The sequence below is a fragment of the Dinoponera quadriceps genome, unplaced genomic scaffold (assembly GCF_001313825.1).
Source record: "Dinoponera quadriceps isolate SergipeBrazil2010 unplaced genomic scaffold, ASM131382v1 scaffold3289, whole genome shotgun sequence".
Classification (NCBI taxonomy): domain Eukaryota; kingdom Metazoa; phylum Arthropoda; class Insecta; order Hymenoptera; family Formicidae; genus Dinoponera; species Dinoponera quadriceps.
In genome coordinates, this window is record NW_014558238.1 from 1,221,564 (window position 1) to 1,236,732 (window position 15,169).

Consider the following 15,169-nt stretch of genomic DNA (forward strand, 5'->3'; position numbering starts at 1 on the left):
TCAGTGTATATTATATATTTATCGCGAGCGATAAAAATACATTACATGCGATATGCCGCCACCATATCGATGGACGCGGTTGCCGATACGTAAAAATTGCGTAACCCGACGACGCGTGAGCGCTGACCCCCGCGCGAAAATCAACATCGTCTTCGAAAACACGGTGATAAAGTGCGCGATAATACCGTTATAATGTGCGTACGGCCTCTCCCACGATCCGGTCTAATTTTATCCACTGGAAGATAAATCCTTTCATGGAACAGGATGTGGACTCTTCTGTTTGCCGGGTCTCCTCGCGAAGACACGAGACTTTACACGCTCTTTCTCCTCCTATTTTCATCCATTTCATTCCTCTCGATTTTCATATCCCCATTAGTCCTAAATTATTTTGTCGCTTATATAACCACCCCTACCGTCGTCGAAAGATAGAAGTACTTTTTTCACGACTATACGAAGACGGAAATAGTTTACATTCGCAGAAAGGTTGAAGCGAAGTTCGAACTATGGTTCGAGAGTTTCGGAAGAAAATCGTCCTTTCCCCCCAATTTTTCCGCGAATTTCTTCGGTTTCTTTTCCCGAAATTTCGCTTAGAAAAATTCGCGTGTGTTCGACCGAAACCCGTTGCATTTACCTTCTTCCGTAAAGAAAAGAAAAAAAAGATAAAAAAATAAAAATATTCGCGGAAGAACGAGGATAAAATGGTTATCTCCGAAACAGGGCACTTAGAAACACTTAGAACGCACTTAGAAACACTTAGAATTTATTTCGAGCGGCATAATTTCTGATAAATTTTTTCCTGCTCTTATATCCGTTGAGCGCGATCGTTCAAGGTTCGTTTCGCGGTATCGGGGATATCAGGGATCCTGTCATCTCCCCAAGTGAGATTCCTCAGATCGTTCACGGGCATCGGGCTCATCGAGATCGACAAACAAGATCTCGACGAACGGGAGATCCCGAGGCGATAAACGTGCACCGGCCGCCGGGCGCGCGCGCGCGCCCGCGCGAAGTCGTAACGATGCCCACGCGTGCGTTGCTCATTCATAGTTCACGCAGCGATTTAAGGATCGACCTGACGGTATATATACATGCTCATGGAACGTATTAGCGTGATTTACGCGGAGCGAAGCTCAATGGAGGCGAGCGTATGGCAAGGATGTATCAACGTTTTACCCGGCCGTCCGGGTTCGATAGTATCACTTTACGGTCCACTTACACGGCTTGCCCTCATTCTTCTGTTTGCGAACGCGTTCTGCTCCTTCCTCCGATATCGATCTGAACTCTCATCGCTGACGACGAGAGTGATCATGACGTAAATTCAAATTATCATATTAAAATTCGCAAACGCGATACACATTCGCATTTTCGCTGACGCATCGGGGATGTTATCGGATCGGACTTGGCGGTAATGAGGCTGCCGCCGCGGAGTCACTCGGTAGAAGAGAATCGAGAAAGAGAGAGAAGGAGAGAGAGAGAGAGAGAAGGGGCAGAGAGACGTTGTTAATGTTGTGAACGTGCTTCTTCCTCTCTCTCATCCTCCGCTTTTCTCTTCTTCTCGTTGCCGGCTCGTGTGGATTTTTTTGCATCGAGTGCACGAGTAACGTCGTCGTCGTCGTTGCGTCGTAGTCATCGAGCGGTGACGAAAACCCTGTTACGACACATCGCGTATCGTTGAGATCCGGTAATGCAATTCTCGAAGAAGGTAAGAAAAGCGCCTTTGCGGCTTCCGTCCGTTGTTAACTAACACAATGTTGAAAAAAAAAAAAAACAGGCATCGAACTGAGTCGATCTCTTCCGTTTTGCGATACAATCGCCTCACCTTGCCGGGGAACGATCCTTCGTTCCTCGCTCGAGAGATGGCGAGGATCGAACAATCACTCACCTTTCTAATATATTCGCGCAAGATCGCCCGCCGCTTAAGTGAATAATCGCCGAGCCGTCCGCGGCTCGTTAACGCGGATGATTTAGCTGGAACCGCGAGGTGGTTCGATCGATCGATCCAGGTGGATAGGTAGATAGATGAATATATGGATAGCGAGATTAATGAATCCCGCGTCTGAAACAATTAAAAGGCTCATGGCCGTGGAACGGCGAGGATATCGAGGAATTCCGTCGTCATTATCGCGCCCGCAGTTCACGAGCAAAAACAAATATCCGCGCTCAGGTTGCTCAATCGCCATTAATAATCATCCTCGCTGACTCCCCCCCTCGCGACTTCACGACATCGACGTCACACGTCCTCGACTTGGCGACGCACTGCCGAATAATCAGATTTATTTGTTATTATTGCACACTTATACAGCACACTTATACATACTTATACGAGGCGATAGCTATCACACACGCTACTTTGAATATAAATATCTTCGAAATATGTGGAAGTGCGCCGAGAAACAGATTTCTCTCGATTTAATTTCTTTCATTGAAGCAACTTCATCTTTCGGTGTAAAACAAATAAACGAATGTTCGATTCAACGGGCGATATTTCGTTCCTCAAACGATAAATATCTCTACGTTAAATAACATAGTTTTTTCGTCCGAGCAATGGCTGCCACAAGCGATAAATTATTTGATAGAAATAATACTTAAAACATATTTAACAAATAAACAAATCGCACCGATATCAATAGTTACCTCGAACATCCTCTGTAGATGTAAACTTCTTTTGTTCTCATCTAGTCGTTGGCAAAGTATTTGTGCGTTTTTTTTTCAATATTCACAGTGGTAATAGTTATTACCCTCACTCTGCGTATGTCGGCGCGCAATGCTGCATTTTTAAGGCCGTCGTCGTAATTATTTTGCGAAACTTTTGCGTTGCTCGAGAAGGCGCGCGTGCTTTTGCGTAAATACGAAAAGGTCAGTCACACCGTCGAGTCGAAGTCGCGCGAATGTTACTTAATGCCCGTCGTTTTGACACGTTTACAGCCGATCATTACGCGGGTGAGTATTTACCAGCGAGTGGAGTGCGTCCCGTTGTTTTGCAACGCGGGGAGCCCGATCGCCCGACCGGAGTCGTCTGTTACCGATTAATCGACATTTTCCGCGGTTGTCGAGGATAATAAAGCAACAACGATCATTTCTTCATGCGGGGACGTCTTCGTGCAATTGCGTCGTCATGAAAAATCGCTTTCGGAAGCGAATACGCCCGAAGTACGCGAAATACGATTGTTTCACACCCGTAGACAGCATTATTCGAACGATACGTAATTTTACGCACGACGAGCAAAGCAGAAAACGGTAGAAAAGCTTGGTGAATAAGTCCCCTTGATAAGTTAAGACTTACACGACGCTTGTACGACTTGATACAGATGCAAATCATCGTGTGCTAGTGAGAAAACCGTCGAGAGTCGAACAAAAGGCGAGAGCGAAATGAAAGGCCTTGGTGGGAAAAAGGCGGAAAGAAGGCGGGCGCGTTTTTTTTATGTGCCCCCCTTTGCAACACCTCCTTTTTCAACTTCTACCAGGTGTGTCGGTTTCTTTACGTTGCCTCGCATGATTGCTCCGCGAACGGTTGACAGGATTATCGCACGGAGAAAGCCGGGTCTAATATGCGACGATATTGCGCGCGCGCGCGCGGTGTAATTCTTATTAAGTGAATAAAATAAAATGAAAGTGAACGAATAAAGTAAAAACATAGATAGATTTAAATCTCTCGTGCGTGAGGTTAATAGCTCGCATTAAGATACCGAGTTATTAACGCTACCAGCGATCACTTTGAATTAAATTGTAAAGAATACGAATTTCATTGAGCGGTCTAACAATTGGTGACCCGAAGAAATCGAAGACCGAAACGTCCGATATTACTTAACAGGGGATTCGCGACTTTCCTCTCGCACTTTTGAATGCAATCACTAGCGCGACGTCGACTACGTGACTGACTCTTACCTTCCTTAGTTTACTTAATCGATTGGAAATCCCAAAGAGCCTAATTAAACTCGAAAAAAATTTTACTCGGCGTCAAGATATCTAGAATTGTCCGGTGTGTATTTGCAGAAAAAAAAAAAAGGAACTATGCGGTAAGTTTATAGGCGCGACTACCGTAAAAAAGTCCGCGTATATTATTCAAATAGCAAATAGCAAATTTATAGCAAACGACGTTCTTCCAATCTTGAATTAATTCTTTACACGATCATTTTCCGCCAGTTAACTGCAGTATTATTCTTATCGTTCGCGTCAAATTACAGACATGTAATAAGGACGGACGTGCTGCTTAACAGCTCTTTTTTTTATTATCGGATAAAATATCTTGGTGGTGCAATCGCCGTTGGTGCCGCGCTGCCGGCAATTGAATGAACCGCCGAGGGGAATTAAATATACTTCGCGGAAAAATAAATCTCTCACGTGCGGATGACGAAATATTGCCAGAAGATTCGTAAGACATGGAAGAGTGACGCGAGAAAAGGGGAGAATAAGAAGAAAAAAGGGAGAACGAAGAAGAAAAAAATTATCGGTTGTTAATAATAAAGCGTTAATGAAGACGCGAGTCTGATTAGCTGCGTGAAGTTGGCTGCCCCGCCACGGAGGACAATCAAGCGATACGGTAATGCCGGATGTCAAGTGAATGGGAAAACATAAAAACACGAAGGAAAAAGAACGACAGATTTATGGCAGCTCGAAATGAGAACGACCAATGTGCGAGCGTGCGATCGCATCCCATTTTCCCCAATAGCAATTGCAATTTCGATCCTGTCAAGTGTTGCAAATGGACGATTGAATTTAAGAAGCGTCCACCGAACGAATGAATAAATGTCATAATTAAGTATGATACCGTGAAAGGGGATTTATAGACGAGAGGCGGGAAGGAGAAGAGAGGGCGACTTCGCACGCACATTTTCTATCTGCCGTCGGATTCGCGCTATCAAACGGCCACCGAACGAATTGTTATAGTTGTAAATGAATTCTCCGCGATAGGTGGCAAACTGCTATAAACTCGTATCGGGCTATCGCGATGCGCGCAAACGTGCAACCGGTAACGTTATCATTAGTTGTTCTTACGCGAATGGAAACGGGTCATTAAATATGGAAATGCCGCAGCTACGACATTGTATCAACAAGAGAAAAATAATGTGATAATAAGCAGCAGCAGCGTGGCACGCATCGTTTCGATTAAATCGTATCATATCATTACCTCGCGCAATTTTTACGCTCATACATTTTAATGCTTGTATCGCCTCTCGAGAAGCCGCGAGTAGCGAAGTCGCACGACAACAGCACGCACGTTAATAGTAATCAATTCACAACGATAACGCCAATTAGTTCTCCTTTTCCTTCTCTTTTTTTTGGAGGTAAATACATGCGTCCGGCAAAAAGCGCGCGCATGTTTATCATGTTTTAGCATTCGATCTATCTAGTTATCGCGATTATCACGCGAGATAAAATCGAGAATATCGCGGCTCCTCTTCGTATCGTTTTTCGAATTTCACGCCGTCGTTTCGCGCACGCGCGAGCATATGGAATTTGGCGACGCATCTGTGACGCGCGAGGGGATTAAGGACGACTCCTGTTACGTAGGACGTCCTTCGCGAGTGACGTCACAGAATCAATACTGAAAGTATGAAGGAGAGAAAAAGAGAAAGAGAGAGGTACGTTTGCGTCATTATGATGACATGGTATGCCGGTCTCCGGGGGAAGTTAATTGGGCCAGGGGGCGGGAAGGGAGATCGAGCTGTCACGCTGGTGGTGATTACACAGAGGAAAGTCAATAACGCGCAGATTTAGCCCGGCTAGTTTCGATTAAATGCGTCGCGAGGCTCTTCTCGAAAACGCCTACTCGGAAGTTCGAACTCTTTACTCGCCCACGGCGGGGAGATTCTCGATTAACCCGAGATCTTCGGATTCGAGAACTGAGAAATACGGAAAAAAATACCGAGGGATTTCAAGCGGCGATGAAGTAAAATAATCGATATATTTGAGCGACCTTTTTCCACCAGCCCCCTTTTCTCCGTCGTTGCGGTAATTTTCCAATTTACGGCAAAGATAGCGCGCAAATAGGTCTGACATAGCAGTTACGTCGTTGTCATTAAAGTACGGAAACGACGCATGCTCGTGTGAATACAAAATACTACGCGCGGGATCGTCCTTTTATTTTTTCTTTCTTTCTTTCTTTCTTTCTTTCTCGCGAAACTCCGGATGAATTAATCCGCCTTGACCGATCTTTCGCGCGAGAAACGATAATCATCGGAGTAACGCATACGAAGTCGCAGATTACTTGAACTTTCGAGATGCAATTCCCGGCGACTATCGATGCTGCTTTGACGGGGAGTTATCGGTAATGCTGTCCGATGATATCACATTGTCGTTTCATGGGAATTCAAAACATTCGGCCGTTGCTTTCATTTTGTCACGTATGACAATTTCGTTTCGCGGGTAAAATTACATCGAATGCAAGAATAGGTTAACGCCACGAACGATCAACTATTCCTTTCACCCGTCCTCGTATTTATATAACTAATTACTAACCAACTGAATTAATTCAGAAGGAATTCCCCTAGGTAGAACAGAAAATGACGTCAATATTTTGAGAAAATGACTGGCAAGTTTTTCGATCGTTTCTTTTCGTCGTTTTTTACGTTATCGTTATTTCCTATTCTACCTGGATTCGCTCTTAATGCATTCTGTGTGAAGACGTGCATTGTAGCTTTGTGCCGTCCGTAAAAATACAAAAATTATTATCATCGAGCCGACGGAACGCTTACATTTTAACATTCCGCAAGCCTTTCCCGTTGTTATTTTATCGTTAATAATCAAAAGAATCACGAGGAACTTACGTTATTACGATGTTGCAAGACAATGCAAGAGGGAACCGGGAGAAATTGAAGCGACATTTTGTTTCACTGCGGCCTAACTGACGTAGATGTCGCCACTCAACAGCGACGCGCAAGCTTTATTTTCAAGAAGTACGTTTTAACGACAGGACCGAACGTCCGTTTATCTACAAGTAGTATGGCTCAACGACACGTTCAGTCGGGCTTCGTCTTCGATACGTTTGACGCGTTCGATGCGTTTTTAACAACGTGTTAAACGGACTTTCATTTATCAAACATTCATGACACTGGAGTCGCTCGATTGATTTTAGACTCCTCCGAACGATACGCGCATCCTGTCGATTTGCATATGCGAAATCCAGTGTAAATCCTGACATTTTGGAACGCACTCTGTCGAGGTGCGGGTTGAGTGTGCGAGGTGATCGGAGAGTGAGCCGAAGATCGAATAGCGCCAGTGAATCTTCGGCAAAGTGACGCAAATGGCACACGCTTGAACGAGAGTTCAGTGAGATACGATGATGCGCGGGTCTGAAGGAAACAGGATGTCTACGAGTTCGCTAGAGACTCGTACGTTTCGTACGGACGCGTGTGCAAGAGATTCTGTCGCTGACGGGAACGAAGAAGTGGCGCTGAATGAGTAACTTTCACACGACTTTCCGATGGAAAGGAAGGACGACGCGTGCGATCATCATTGGAGCCAAGTTTTAAGGAACGTCCCTTTGCACCTTTCTCCGTATCGCTCAGAAGAGATGCGCTGTTCACGGAACACCGTTCGTACTTTCCAATAATTTTTCGACGTCACCCAAATTCGGAAGATTTATGAGAGAACTGCGAGAGTAATTTCAACATTGTATTTGCAAATTACAATTATTCTAGCGCGCCTAGTCCTTCCGCTTTTACGATTATTTGTCTACTAATACGTGTTTTAAACCCTCACATATCATTATAAAGCGTTACTTAGCTTTCGACAATGAGAGAGACGCTACTGGAGCGTTGGTGTATGTATTGAAACAAGATATCTCTGTTGACTGAACGCTGATATATATTCTATGAGGTGCTCCTTTCGCAATCATCATTCGAAATGGATAACATTTGGAGAAGTATAAGGTTCAAGTACATCTTCGCTTGCATCCTGATCACCTTTGTCACATCATGCATAATCAGCATAGCGCCCATCAGCATTGGTTAGTTAACAATAGACGAAGAAACAGAGTGTCGTCAGATTTGCAAACAATTCCTCTCAATGTGAACGTTGCGTTGTTTCAGACGAGTGCAAGTGTGAAACAAATGCACAAGCAAATCAGCATCTTAAACAAGTGGCTGATGAGGCTAATAGACATAAGAAGACATCTCAGCATCGATTGGCTTTATTGGTGCCGTTCAGGGATCGTTTCGAGGAACTGCTGATGTTTGTGCCGCACATGCAGAAATTTCTGGATAAGCAGGATATAAATTATCATATATTCATATTGAACCAGGTATTGCAACAGTGAAGATACACGTATAGGGAGTGACTGGGTGATGGAACTTGTTCGAAGTATCTCATGCGTGTTGTACTTTCGCAGGTAGATAGGTATAGATTCAATCGAGCGTCTCTCATAAACGTAGGCTTCCTTGAGACGGAGAAAGCGTTCGATTATATCGCGATGCATGATGTAGACCTGCTGCCTATGAACGATCAGCTATCCTATGCCTTCCCAAGTACAGGACCCCATCATATATCATCACCGGACCTGCATCCCCGGTATCATTATTATACTTTCATCGGCGGCATATTGCTCATCAAGAGGTGCGTTTTTTAAGCCGTCTTTTAAGAAATGCCAATAGCGTTATCGATTTTCCCTGAGCAATCGGAAAAATTCTTTGCACATACAGGGAACATTTCCTGCAAGTGAACGGCATGTCCAACAAATACTGGGGCTGGGGTCTTGAGGATGACGAGTTCTATGTTAGACTGAAAGAGGCTGGTCTAAGCGTCAGCCGACCGCAAAATGTGTCGACGGGGACGCATAATACATTTAAGTGAGTCACTTTGTTGGAGCATCGTCAATTGTTATTTTAATTTTAACGTTGTCTCACGACGAAAAGACTGGAAGAGTTGCATATGATATATGCATTTACAGGCATATACATGACAGAAATCATAGGAAGAGAGATATGGTGAAGTGTTACAATCAGCGAGAAGTTACTAGAAAACGGGACCGTCAGACCGGCTTGAACAATGTCTCGTATAAGATATTGGACACGATTAAAATGACTATAACAGATACTCCCTTAACAGTGATCAACATTTCTTTGCAATGTGATAAATCGAGTACACCCTGGTGCGAGTGCGAGAAGTTAGTCGGATCGAAGGACGCGAGGTCGAAGGAGAAAAAGAAGGTTAACGGTAGTAAAGTCGCCACTGGATTGTAATTATATATAATGCTAGTAATTTAATTGTTAAAACTACTAGATAACTTAATATACTCGAGAAACATTCGCACATTTCCACGTTTTATATACTCGTCTCGGATAAGAAGCAAACGGTTCCCCACAGCTTGTCCGCGTAGAATTTTTGTAGATATTATTTATTCTCATGTAAGTATATAAGAAGAGTTCTAATTCAGTAGATCTGAGAGGGGAGGCAGCAAAATGCGGGGTATATTTGGGATAAAAATCACATGTATATATTTCATAGAGAGATGTTAGTAATTGAGACAATTCATATAGATGTAGATAATTCTTATAAAAAGAAAACAAGAATTATTCCTCCGCTTAATTCATATATATATATATATATATATATTAAATCAATTACAAATATTTTAGCACTTTGGAAATTACTACCGTTTATAATTCTGTATGCCTCTGCATGATTTTGGTTTCCAGATCCATATGAAGTTTCTGTACGGTTCTAACGTGTTTCTTTATATGTTGTTCCGCAGTTGAGTTATCTAAATCGTGAAGCTGTCCTTTCCGCGCTGCTTCTAGAGCCCCCTCAGTATGAAGATGGCGTAACTTAAGTAGTCTCGACTCGTAATGCAGAAGTTCTTCCTACAAAAGACATGCAAATTCATACGAATAAAAATATCCATACGATTGATGCGTTTTCATTAACATAAACGGGAAGCACGTGAGACTGAATTCTAATTGGATTACACGTCATATACCTTCAATGATGCTAGCTCATCGGAAGAAAATTTTGCTTCCAGAGCAACTTTCCACAGTCCCTGTACTTTAGGTTCTATGAACTCCCTGTGATTCGGTCCCTTTGCAGTAAGTCTATCCAAGCGATCGAATCCGTTTCTTAATTCTAAATGTTTTTCCCTGAAATAGAGATTGTGATAAGAACCGATTTGTATACCAGTATATGCAGAATACTGTAACACGATACATACCGAAGTAAGTTTGCCTTTTCTTCGTGACTTAATTTCTGGTTTGGCACATTGTTGGGTAATTCCTCCGCTTCTTCCAGTTCATTCCAGTTCTCTGACTTAAGATGTAAATTATCTAAAAATATTAAACAGATAGATATAAAGTATTGGAACAGAAAAATATGGCATATTGACAATATGTGTACATAAGACTAACTTTCGGATTTCGAATCCCCTGGATGTGGATCTTTCAATAAGCTCATGTATTCGTCCACTTTTTCCTGATGATGATGAAATTCCTGTTTTAAGGTTTCAAGCTCCTCATCTAGGATATATAAGCAACAGTAGTATATAATTATTATTATAATTTATGATAGAAATTTTACAATTTTTCTTATATACTATACCAGTGAAACCAGCCATTTCAGCTTTAGCCCATAATTTGTTTAGCCTTTTATCCTTAAAGATATCTTGAGCAACATAATTGCTACCATCGTTCAGTGCTTTGTGCATTTTAAGTAACTCTGGATTTTCTGTGTCAGCAAAGTGTTCCAGTAAACCATATGTGCTCATTATTCCTTTAATGAGATGGACATACAGATAAGATTTAGCATAACGGAAGAAAGATCAAAGTAATCTGATCAGAATTACCAGTCAGCTTTTTTCGTAGATGTGCTTCTTCTAAGCCCTCTGGATCTTTTCCGTCAGACTTGAAGTGCTTATATGCGATTTCTTCTTTGTCGTGGATCTTTAGATCGCTGAAAATCGACTGCAGCTTGCTGTCTGTCAGGCGCTGGAATTAGTCAGGTAATTTATGTTTAATTTAAAAACATTTACATATAATATAGCGTTGAATGGATCTTAACTCGTTTTATATACTCACATTTTTCGCTTTAACCCAAAGTACATTTAATTTCGCCATTCTGAACGGTTTATCCAAATCTCTGAGAGAATTTGGAAATTGCGAAGGATCTACATACTTAGCTTCGTTCGCTTCGGCAGAGTATTTATTTTCTCCTGATGTAGTATAAATCGACACTAGACTTAAAGTTAGTAAAAAAATCAATTGTGCGTTTGAGAGTACCATTTTCGTGATGTGTCTTACTCGGAAACAATCAGACACATCATACGATGTCAACACTTCGTAAGCGGAAGGACGAATGAAGTCGACGTGTATGCATCGAGTGCCGTGATTGTAGCTACTGTGTGTCGCATTTACATGTGACATGTCGCAGCTCACGGGTTATGTTAGGTTACGGCCCAGGTTAGAATCGGCTTTGATGTTTGAATTAGCCGCTGCGAAGTACCTGAGATACGGAGTTCATAGAATCGTGATACGATTGTAGGCGTGAACATCATTATAATTATTTCGTCGCAAATCGAGTGGATTTGATGACAGTCGTGTAAAAATGCCACCGAAAAAATTAAAGGTTATATTTTTTGAAAAATTTATATTTTTATTTATCGAAGTTCTTTTATAAGACGTACGATAAGTTGTAAGTGGTTTAAAAAATGATAGTATTTTATAAAGTATAAAAGATAGACTATATAAAATGTATGCATTTTGTTAGGAAATATTTTGTACATTGATATCATCGGCTTTATTGTAAAATATTTATTTTTTGATACTGACTTGAAATTTTTTCGTATTTGATGCTTTCAGGAAAGTTTGATTTTTCTTGTGAATATTGGTGTGGTCCGTCACGGTACACAAAACAACTCAGACTTGCTAGATAAAGCCAAGTTTATTCTTAAGCATGTTATTCAAAAAAAGGTATATTTTTTATTGTCACTTGATTATTGATTGACAGATAAATTTTGCCATCTTTCCCTGTTATTCACAAAAGTAATCTCCGTCCCCAGATATTTCTGCGTCCGCAGGATGAAGTAGGAGTAATATTGATGGGCTCAGATTCGAGTACAAGCGACAGTGTTACAGGATTGGACAATGTAAAAGAGTTGTGCAGTATGCAAGTTGGAAACTGGGATTTGATAGAAAGCATCGATAAATTGCAAACTACAGATCAAAGCTCTTCCTGGATGGAGGCAATTTATGCCGCGGTCGAATATATCAAACATGAATGCGTGTAAGTATATTTAAATGAAGTATTAATATTTCAGTTTATGAATATATTATCTTGCCGTTTTTATTTCAGAGATAAATCCGAGAGAAAAATAATGCTGCTGTCTGATTTTAACGAGGACGAGGATATTGTGAGTCAATTTCAAGCTGACGACATCGCCAAGACATTAAGTTCAGAGGAAATTCTTCTTATAGCAGTGTATGTTATATCGATAGCTCCTGATTTTATTATTAATAATCATCAAAATAATAGTAATTGGAGTAACGGAGTAAACACGATATCTGTTATAGTGGGAAGAGACCATTGGATAATATACATGAAGATTTTTATACAGCCAGCGAAGCATTGCTTCAGAACGTTCTGGCAGAGGTAATTCAGCACGTGTTTATTCGCTGGACAATGCGTATATATCTGTAATTTGTCGTTTTTATATATCGTTGTTTAACACGTTGAGTGCCACGGAACTTTTCACGATTCTGGTCTAAGAAGCCAATTTGATTTAATCAAGTAATGAAGCGATGAGATAACTCGTAGTTGGCGTCCTGGGCAAGTAAATAACCTACGAGATATCCCGTAGTTGGCAGTCAACGTGTTAATATTATTTTTATTTAATTTTAAATTTATTCGACATATACATATGTTGTAAAATATATATGTTTCGTAGATTAATGGCCAGTATCGCACCTTCAAGCATGCTATGTCAGAAGTACGTTTTTACAGACAACCTTCGACTAAACCGATGCCGTGGCGTTGTGAGATGGAATTAGGCGACTTCCGTATACCGATCATTGGAATATCTAAAGTAAGAAGGTAGCTTACATCTAATAATTAATCAATTTATTACCCATTTATGCGTATCGTCATATTCGTCTACGTTATCATTAGATGCCGAAAGAATCGGGGTTACCGAAGATGCAGTTGATAGCGAAAACAACTGCGGCCGATATGTCAGAGGAGCAAGTGCCAATTAAGAACGTTGCGCAATGGACGGACAAAAATAGGACTGTTCACACAGAGGAGGATATAATCCGTGGCTTCCTTTATGGTGGCAAGACTATTTCTGTCTCAGGTAACTTACATTTATATATAAATTCCCAGCGTCTTGCCATATTTAATTTAGATTCAGACGATTGATTTTGTTATTGTTTTTGTTATGTCGATCGCAGAGGATTGCAAGAAAACCATGAATCCGGAAACAGAGAAATGTTACAAGATACACGGTTTCACCGCAAGGGAAAATGTGCCTATGGAGTACTGGTTGTCAGACGGCACATACGTCATCGTCCCTGCTCACGAGGTACGATAACGAAATTATCCTCAAGGTGAAGTTCAACGACGTAAGATAAAGATAAATTGGAGATTCTTCGCAGTTGGTGAGCCCACCATTCTATAGTTTGGTGCAAGCCATGGTGGAGAAGAACGTGGTCGCTATAGTGGAGAAGATCTTCAGGAAGAACAGCGAAGCTAACATGGTAGCGCTATTTCCGAGTGTCGACGATCCAAATGAGCCTTGGGTAAGGATATTCCGTTTATTACTTCCTATCTCGCTATTATTGATCGGTATAACGTAAATAATAGTATTAACGGCGGTTTTCGACAGTGCCTAGTTGAAATCGGTTTACCATTCGAGCGGGATTACAGAGCGATAGCGCAGCGACCGTTGAAATTCTTGATGAAGCAACTGTCAGAGGAGCAGAGCGACGCTGTGGACGACTTGCTGGCGTCTTTGGAATTGCCCGAAGGGTAAGAAGAATTCTCGGGGAATTACAAAGTAACGACCATATTTCGATGTCCTTCGTCGCCTGCTTTTAGCGCCGACGAAAACTCGTTCGTTGATGGCGACAGATATTTGCCAGGATGTATGCCGGATCCTGGCGCGCAACATATGTGGGATATGCTGTCAGCTCGCGCGCTACATCCGGATCAGCCGCTGCCGCCCATTGCCGAGGATGTGAAGGATCTGTTGGAGCAACCCGAGTCCGTGAGGGAGGAATGCAAGCCAGCGGCTGACAGAATCAAGGATTTGTTCAACTTGGAGAAGAAGATACCTCTAAAATCCAGGAGGTGAGGATTTTTTTTTAGATAAAATTGCAATTTTGAGATTGGACTCGATGCAAGTGTGTATTGCAAACGAGCGTTTTCAGACGCAGGAAATTGGGTGAGGACGATGCGACGCTTAATCAAGACGACACGCACGCGGACGACGTGGCGCAGTCAAGCAAAGAGCAAGAGACAGATACCAGGAAAGATAATAACGGCGTATCGGGAGATAAGGCCTCTTTACCTGATGATGTGTGCGATTTCGATTTTGAAGAGATTGTAAGTGCGCAAATTCGTTCTGCATAAGCATTATCTGATTATCTTTTCGAGAGTATACAGTAGATATCTGTAAAAATCTAAATATCGTTACAGGCTGATATTTAAGAAGCTGCTGGCGGCGATCACACTATCATTGGAAAATTTACACGAAATCAAATCAGATTTTTGTCCGTTAATAAGCGATATCTACAGGGTATTTGTGAATTAACGCCCACTACTTACACAATATTATTTAAACAGCGGTATGTGAAAAATTGAATCGAGGAGTCCCGAGCCATTTTGTCGAAAAGAAGTCATTATTTATGGCGACTTTCGACATAACATATTTTTACAGCTAAATCGTGAATTAAAAATCTGTTAAAGTAAAATCTTGCTTGAGATTAATCGAGGATGATAGATTTGTTATCCGCTTGGTCGCTCGAAGTATAGTTTTCTGATCGTTGTATTTACGAAAAAAAAGAAACTTCGTAGAAAAATAGACTTTATACCATGCAACTTTTGCTTCTACCACGTGTATATATACACGTACATACACATGTGTGCAATGAAATATATGCAATGAGTTTTTTTTTTTGAAGAAGAACAGTTTTCGATCCTTGGCACCTCCGTGTGCTAAGAGCAGTGATGACAATGTAACCGACCCAATAAG

General features: G+C 41.6%; 3 protein-coding genes across 6 annotated transcripts; 2 read left to right on the forward strand and 1 right to left on the reverse strand.

The window, feature by feature from the left end:
• Window positions 1–6,929: 6,929 nt before the first annotated feature.
• LOC106749752 (beta-1,4-galactosyltransferase 7) lies at window positions 6,930–9,842 on the forward strand. 3 transcript variants are annotated; one of them, XM_014629491.1, is made up of 6 exons: window positions 6,930–7,945; window positions 8,028–8,239; window positions 8,327–8,550; window positions 8,637–8,783; window positions 8,885–9,150; window positions 9,689–9,842. In XM_014629491.1, exons 1-6 carry the CDS (start codon window positions 7,843–7,845, stop codon window positions 9,706–9,708), a joined length of 972 nt encoding a protein of 323 aa, XP_014484977.1. In that variant the 5' UTR covers window positions 6,930–7,842; the 3' UTR covers window positions 9,709–9,842. The 3 variants fall into 3 exon arrangements, with proteins under 3 accessions (XP_014484977.1, XP_014484976.1, XP_014484975.1); XM_014629490.1 differs by lacking the exon at window positions 9,689–9,842 and having other exon boundaries at window positions 6,931–7,597; window positions 7,713–7,945; window positions 8,885–9,248; XM_014629489.1 differs by lacking the exon at window positions 9,689–9,842 and having other exon boundaries at window positions 6,931–7,945; window positions 8,885–9,248.
• On the reverse strand, window positions 9,502–11,291 carry LOC106749751 (alpha-2-macroglobulin receptor-associated protein). Its single transcript, XM_014629488.1, has 7 exons — window positions 11,001–11,291; window positions 10,769–10,910; window positions 10,525–10,695; window positions 10,335–10,442; window positions 10,142–10,253; window positions 9,914–10,070; window positions 9,502–9,797 (listed from the first exon to the last, which is right to left on the reverse strand). Exons 1-7 carry the CDS (start codon window positions 11,202–11,204, stop codon window positions 9,594–9,596), a joined length of 1,098 nt encoding a protein of 365 aa, XP_014484974.1. The 5' UTR covers window positions 11,205–11,291; the 3' UTR covers window positions 9,502–9,593.
• Window positions 11,292–11,384: 93 nt separating this feature from the next.
• On the forward strand, window positions 11,385–15,072 carry LOC106749750 (X-ray repair cross-complementing protein 5-like). 2 transcript variants are annotated; one of them, XM_014629486.1, is made up of 13 exons: window positions 11,385–11,547; window positions 11,781–11,891; window positions 11,981–12,204; window positions 12,274–12,399; window positions 12,492–12,570; window positions 12,866–13,003; window positions 13,087–13,270; window positions 13,368–13,498; window positions 13,572–13,715; window positions 13,802–13,944; window positions 14,014–14,265; window positions 14,346–14,520; window positions 14,614–15,072. In XM_014629486.1, the coding sequence occupies exons 1-13, from the start codon at window positions 11,527–11,529 to the stop codon at window positions 14,623–14,625; spliced, it is 1,740 nt and encodes a 579-aa protein (XP_014484972.1). In that variant the 5' UTR covers window positions 11,385–11,526; the 3' UTR covers window positions 14,626–15,072. The 2 variants fall into 2 exon arrangements, with proteins under 2 accessions (XP_014484972.1, XP_014484973.1); XM_014629487.1 differs by having other exon boundaries at window positions 11,529–11,613.
• The last annotated feature ends 97 nt before the right edge of the window (window positions 15,073–15,169 follow it).

Excerpts from the sequence above, each read along its gene's own strand:
- LOC106749752 (XM_014629489.1), top strand. The coding sequence starts at position 7,843 with ATGGATAACATTTGGAGAAGTATAAGGTTCAAGTACATCTTCGCTTGC. Across the intron at positions 8,240-8,326 it reads ATATATTCATATTGAACCAG|GTAGATAGGTATAGATTCAA; the intron begins GTATTGCAACAG and ends GTACTTTCGCAG. Across the intron at positions 8,551-8,636 it reads GGCATATTGCTCATCAAGAG|GGAACATTTCCTGCAAGTGA; the intron begins GTGCGTTTTTTA and ends TTGCACATACAG.
- LOC106749751 (XM_014629488.1), bottom strand. The coding sequence starts at position 11,204 with ATGGTACTCTCAAACGCACAATTGATTTTTTTACTAACTTTAAGTCTA. Across the intron at positions 10,443-10,524 it reads TGAAATGGCTGGTTTCACTG|ATGAGGAGCTTGAAACCTTA; the intron begins GTATAGTATATA and ends TATATATCCTAG. Across the intron at positions 9,798-9,913 it reads ATGAGCTAGCATCATTGAAG|GAAGAACTTCTGCATTACGA; the intron begins GTATATGACGTG and ends TGTCTTTTGTAG.
- LOC106749750 (XM_014629486.1), top strand. The coding sequence starts at position 11,527 with ATGCCACCGAAAAAATTAAAG. Across the intron at positions 11,548-11,780 it reads TGCCACCGAAAAAATTAAAG|GAAAGTTTGATTTTTCTTGT; the intron begins GTTATATTTTTT and ends TGATGCTTTCAG. Across the intron at positions 12,400-12,491 it reads GAAATTCTTCTTATAGCAGT|TGGGAAGAGACCATTGGATA; the intron begins GTATGTTATATC and ends TATCTGTTATAG.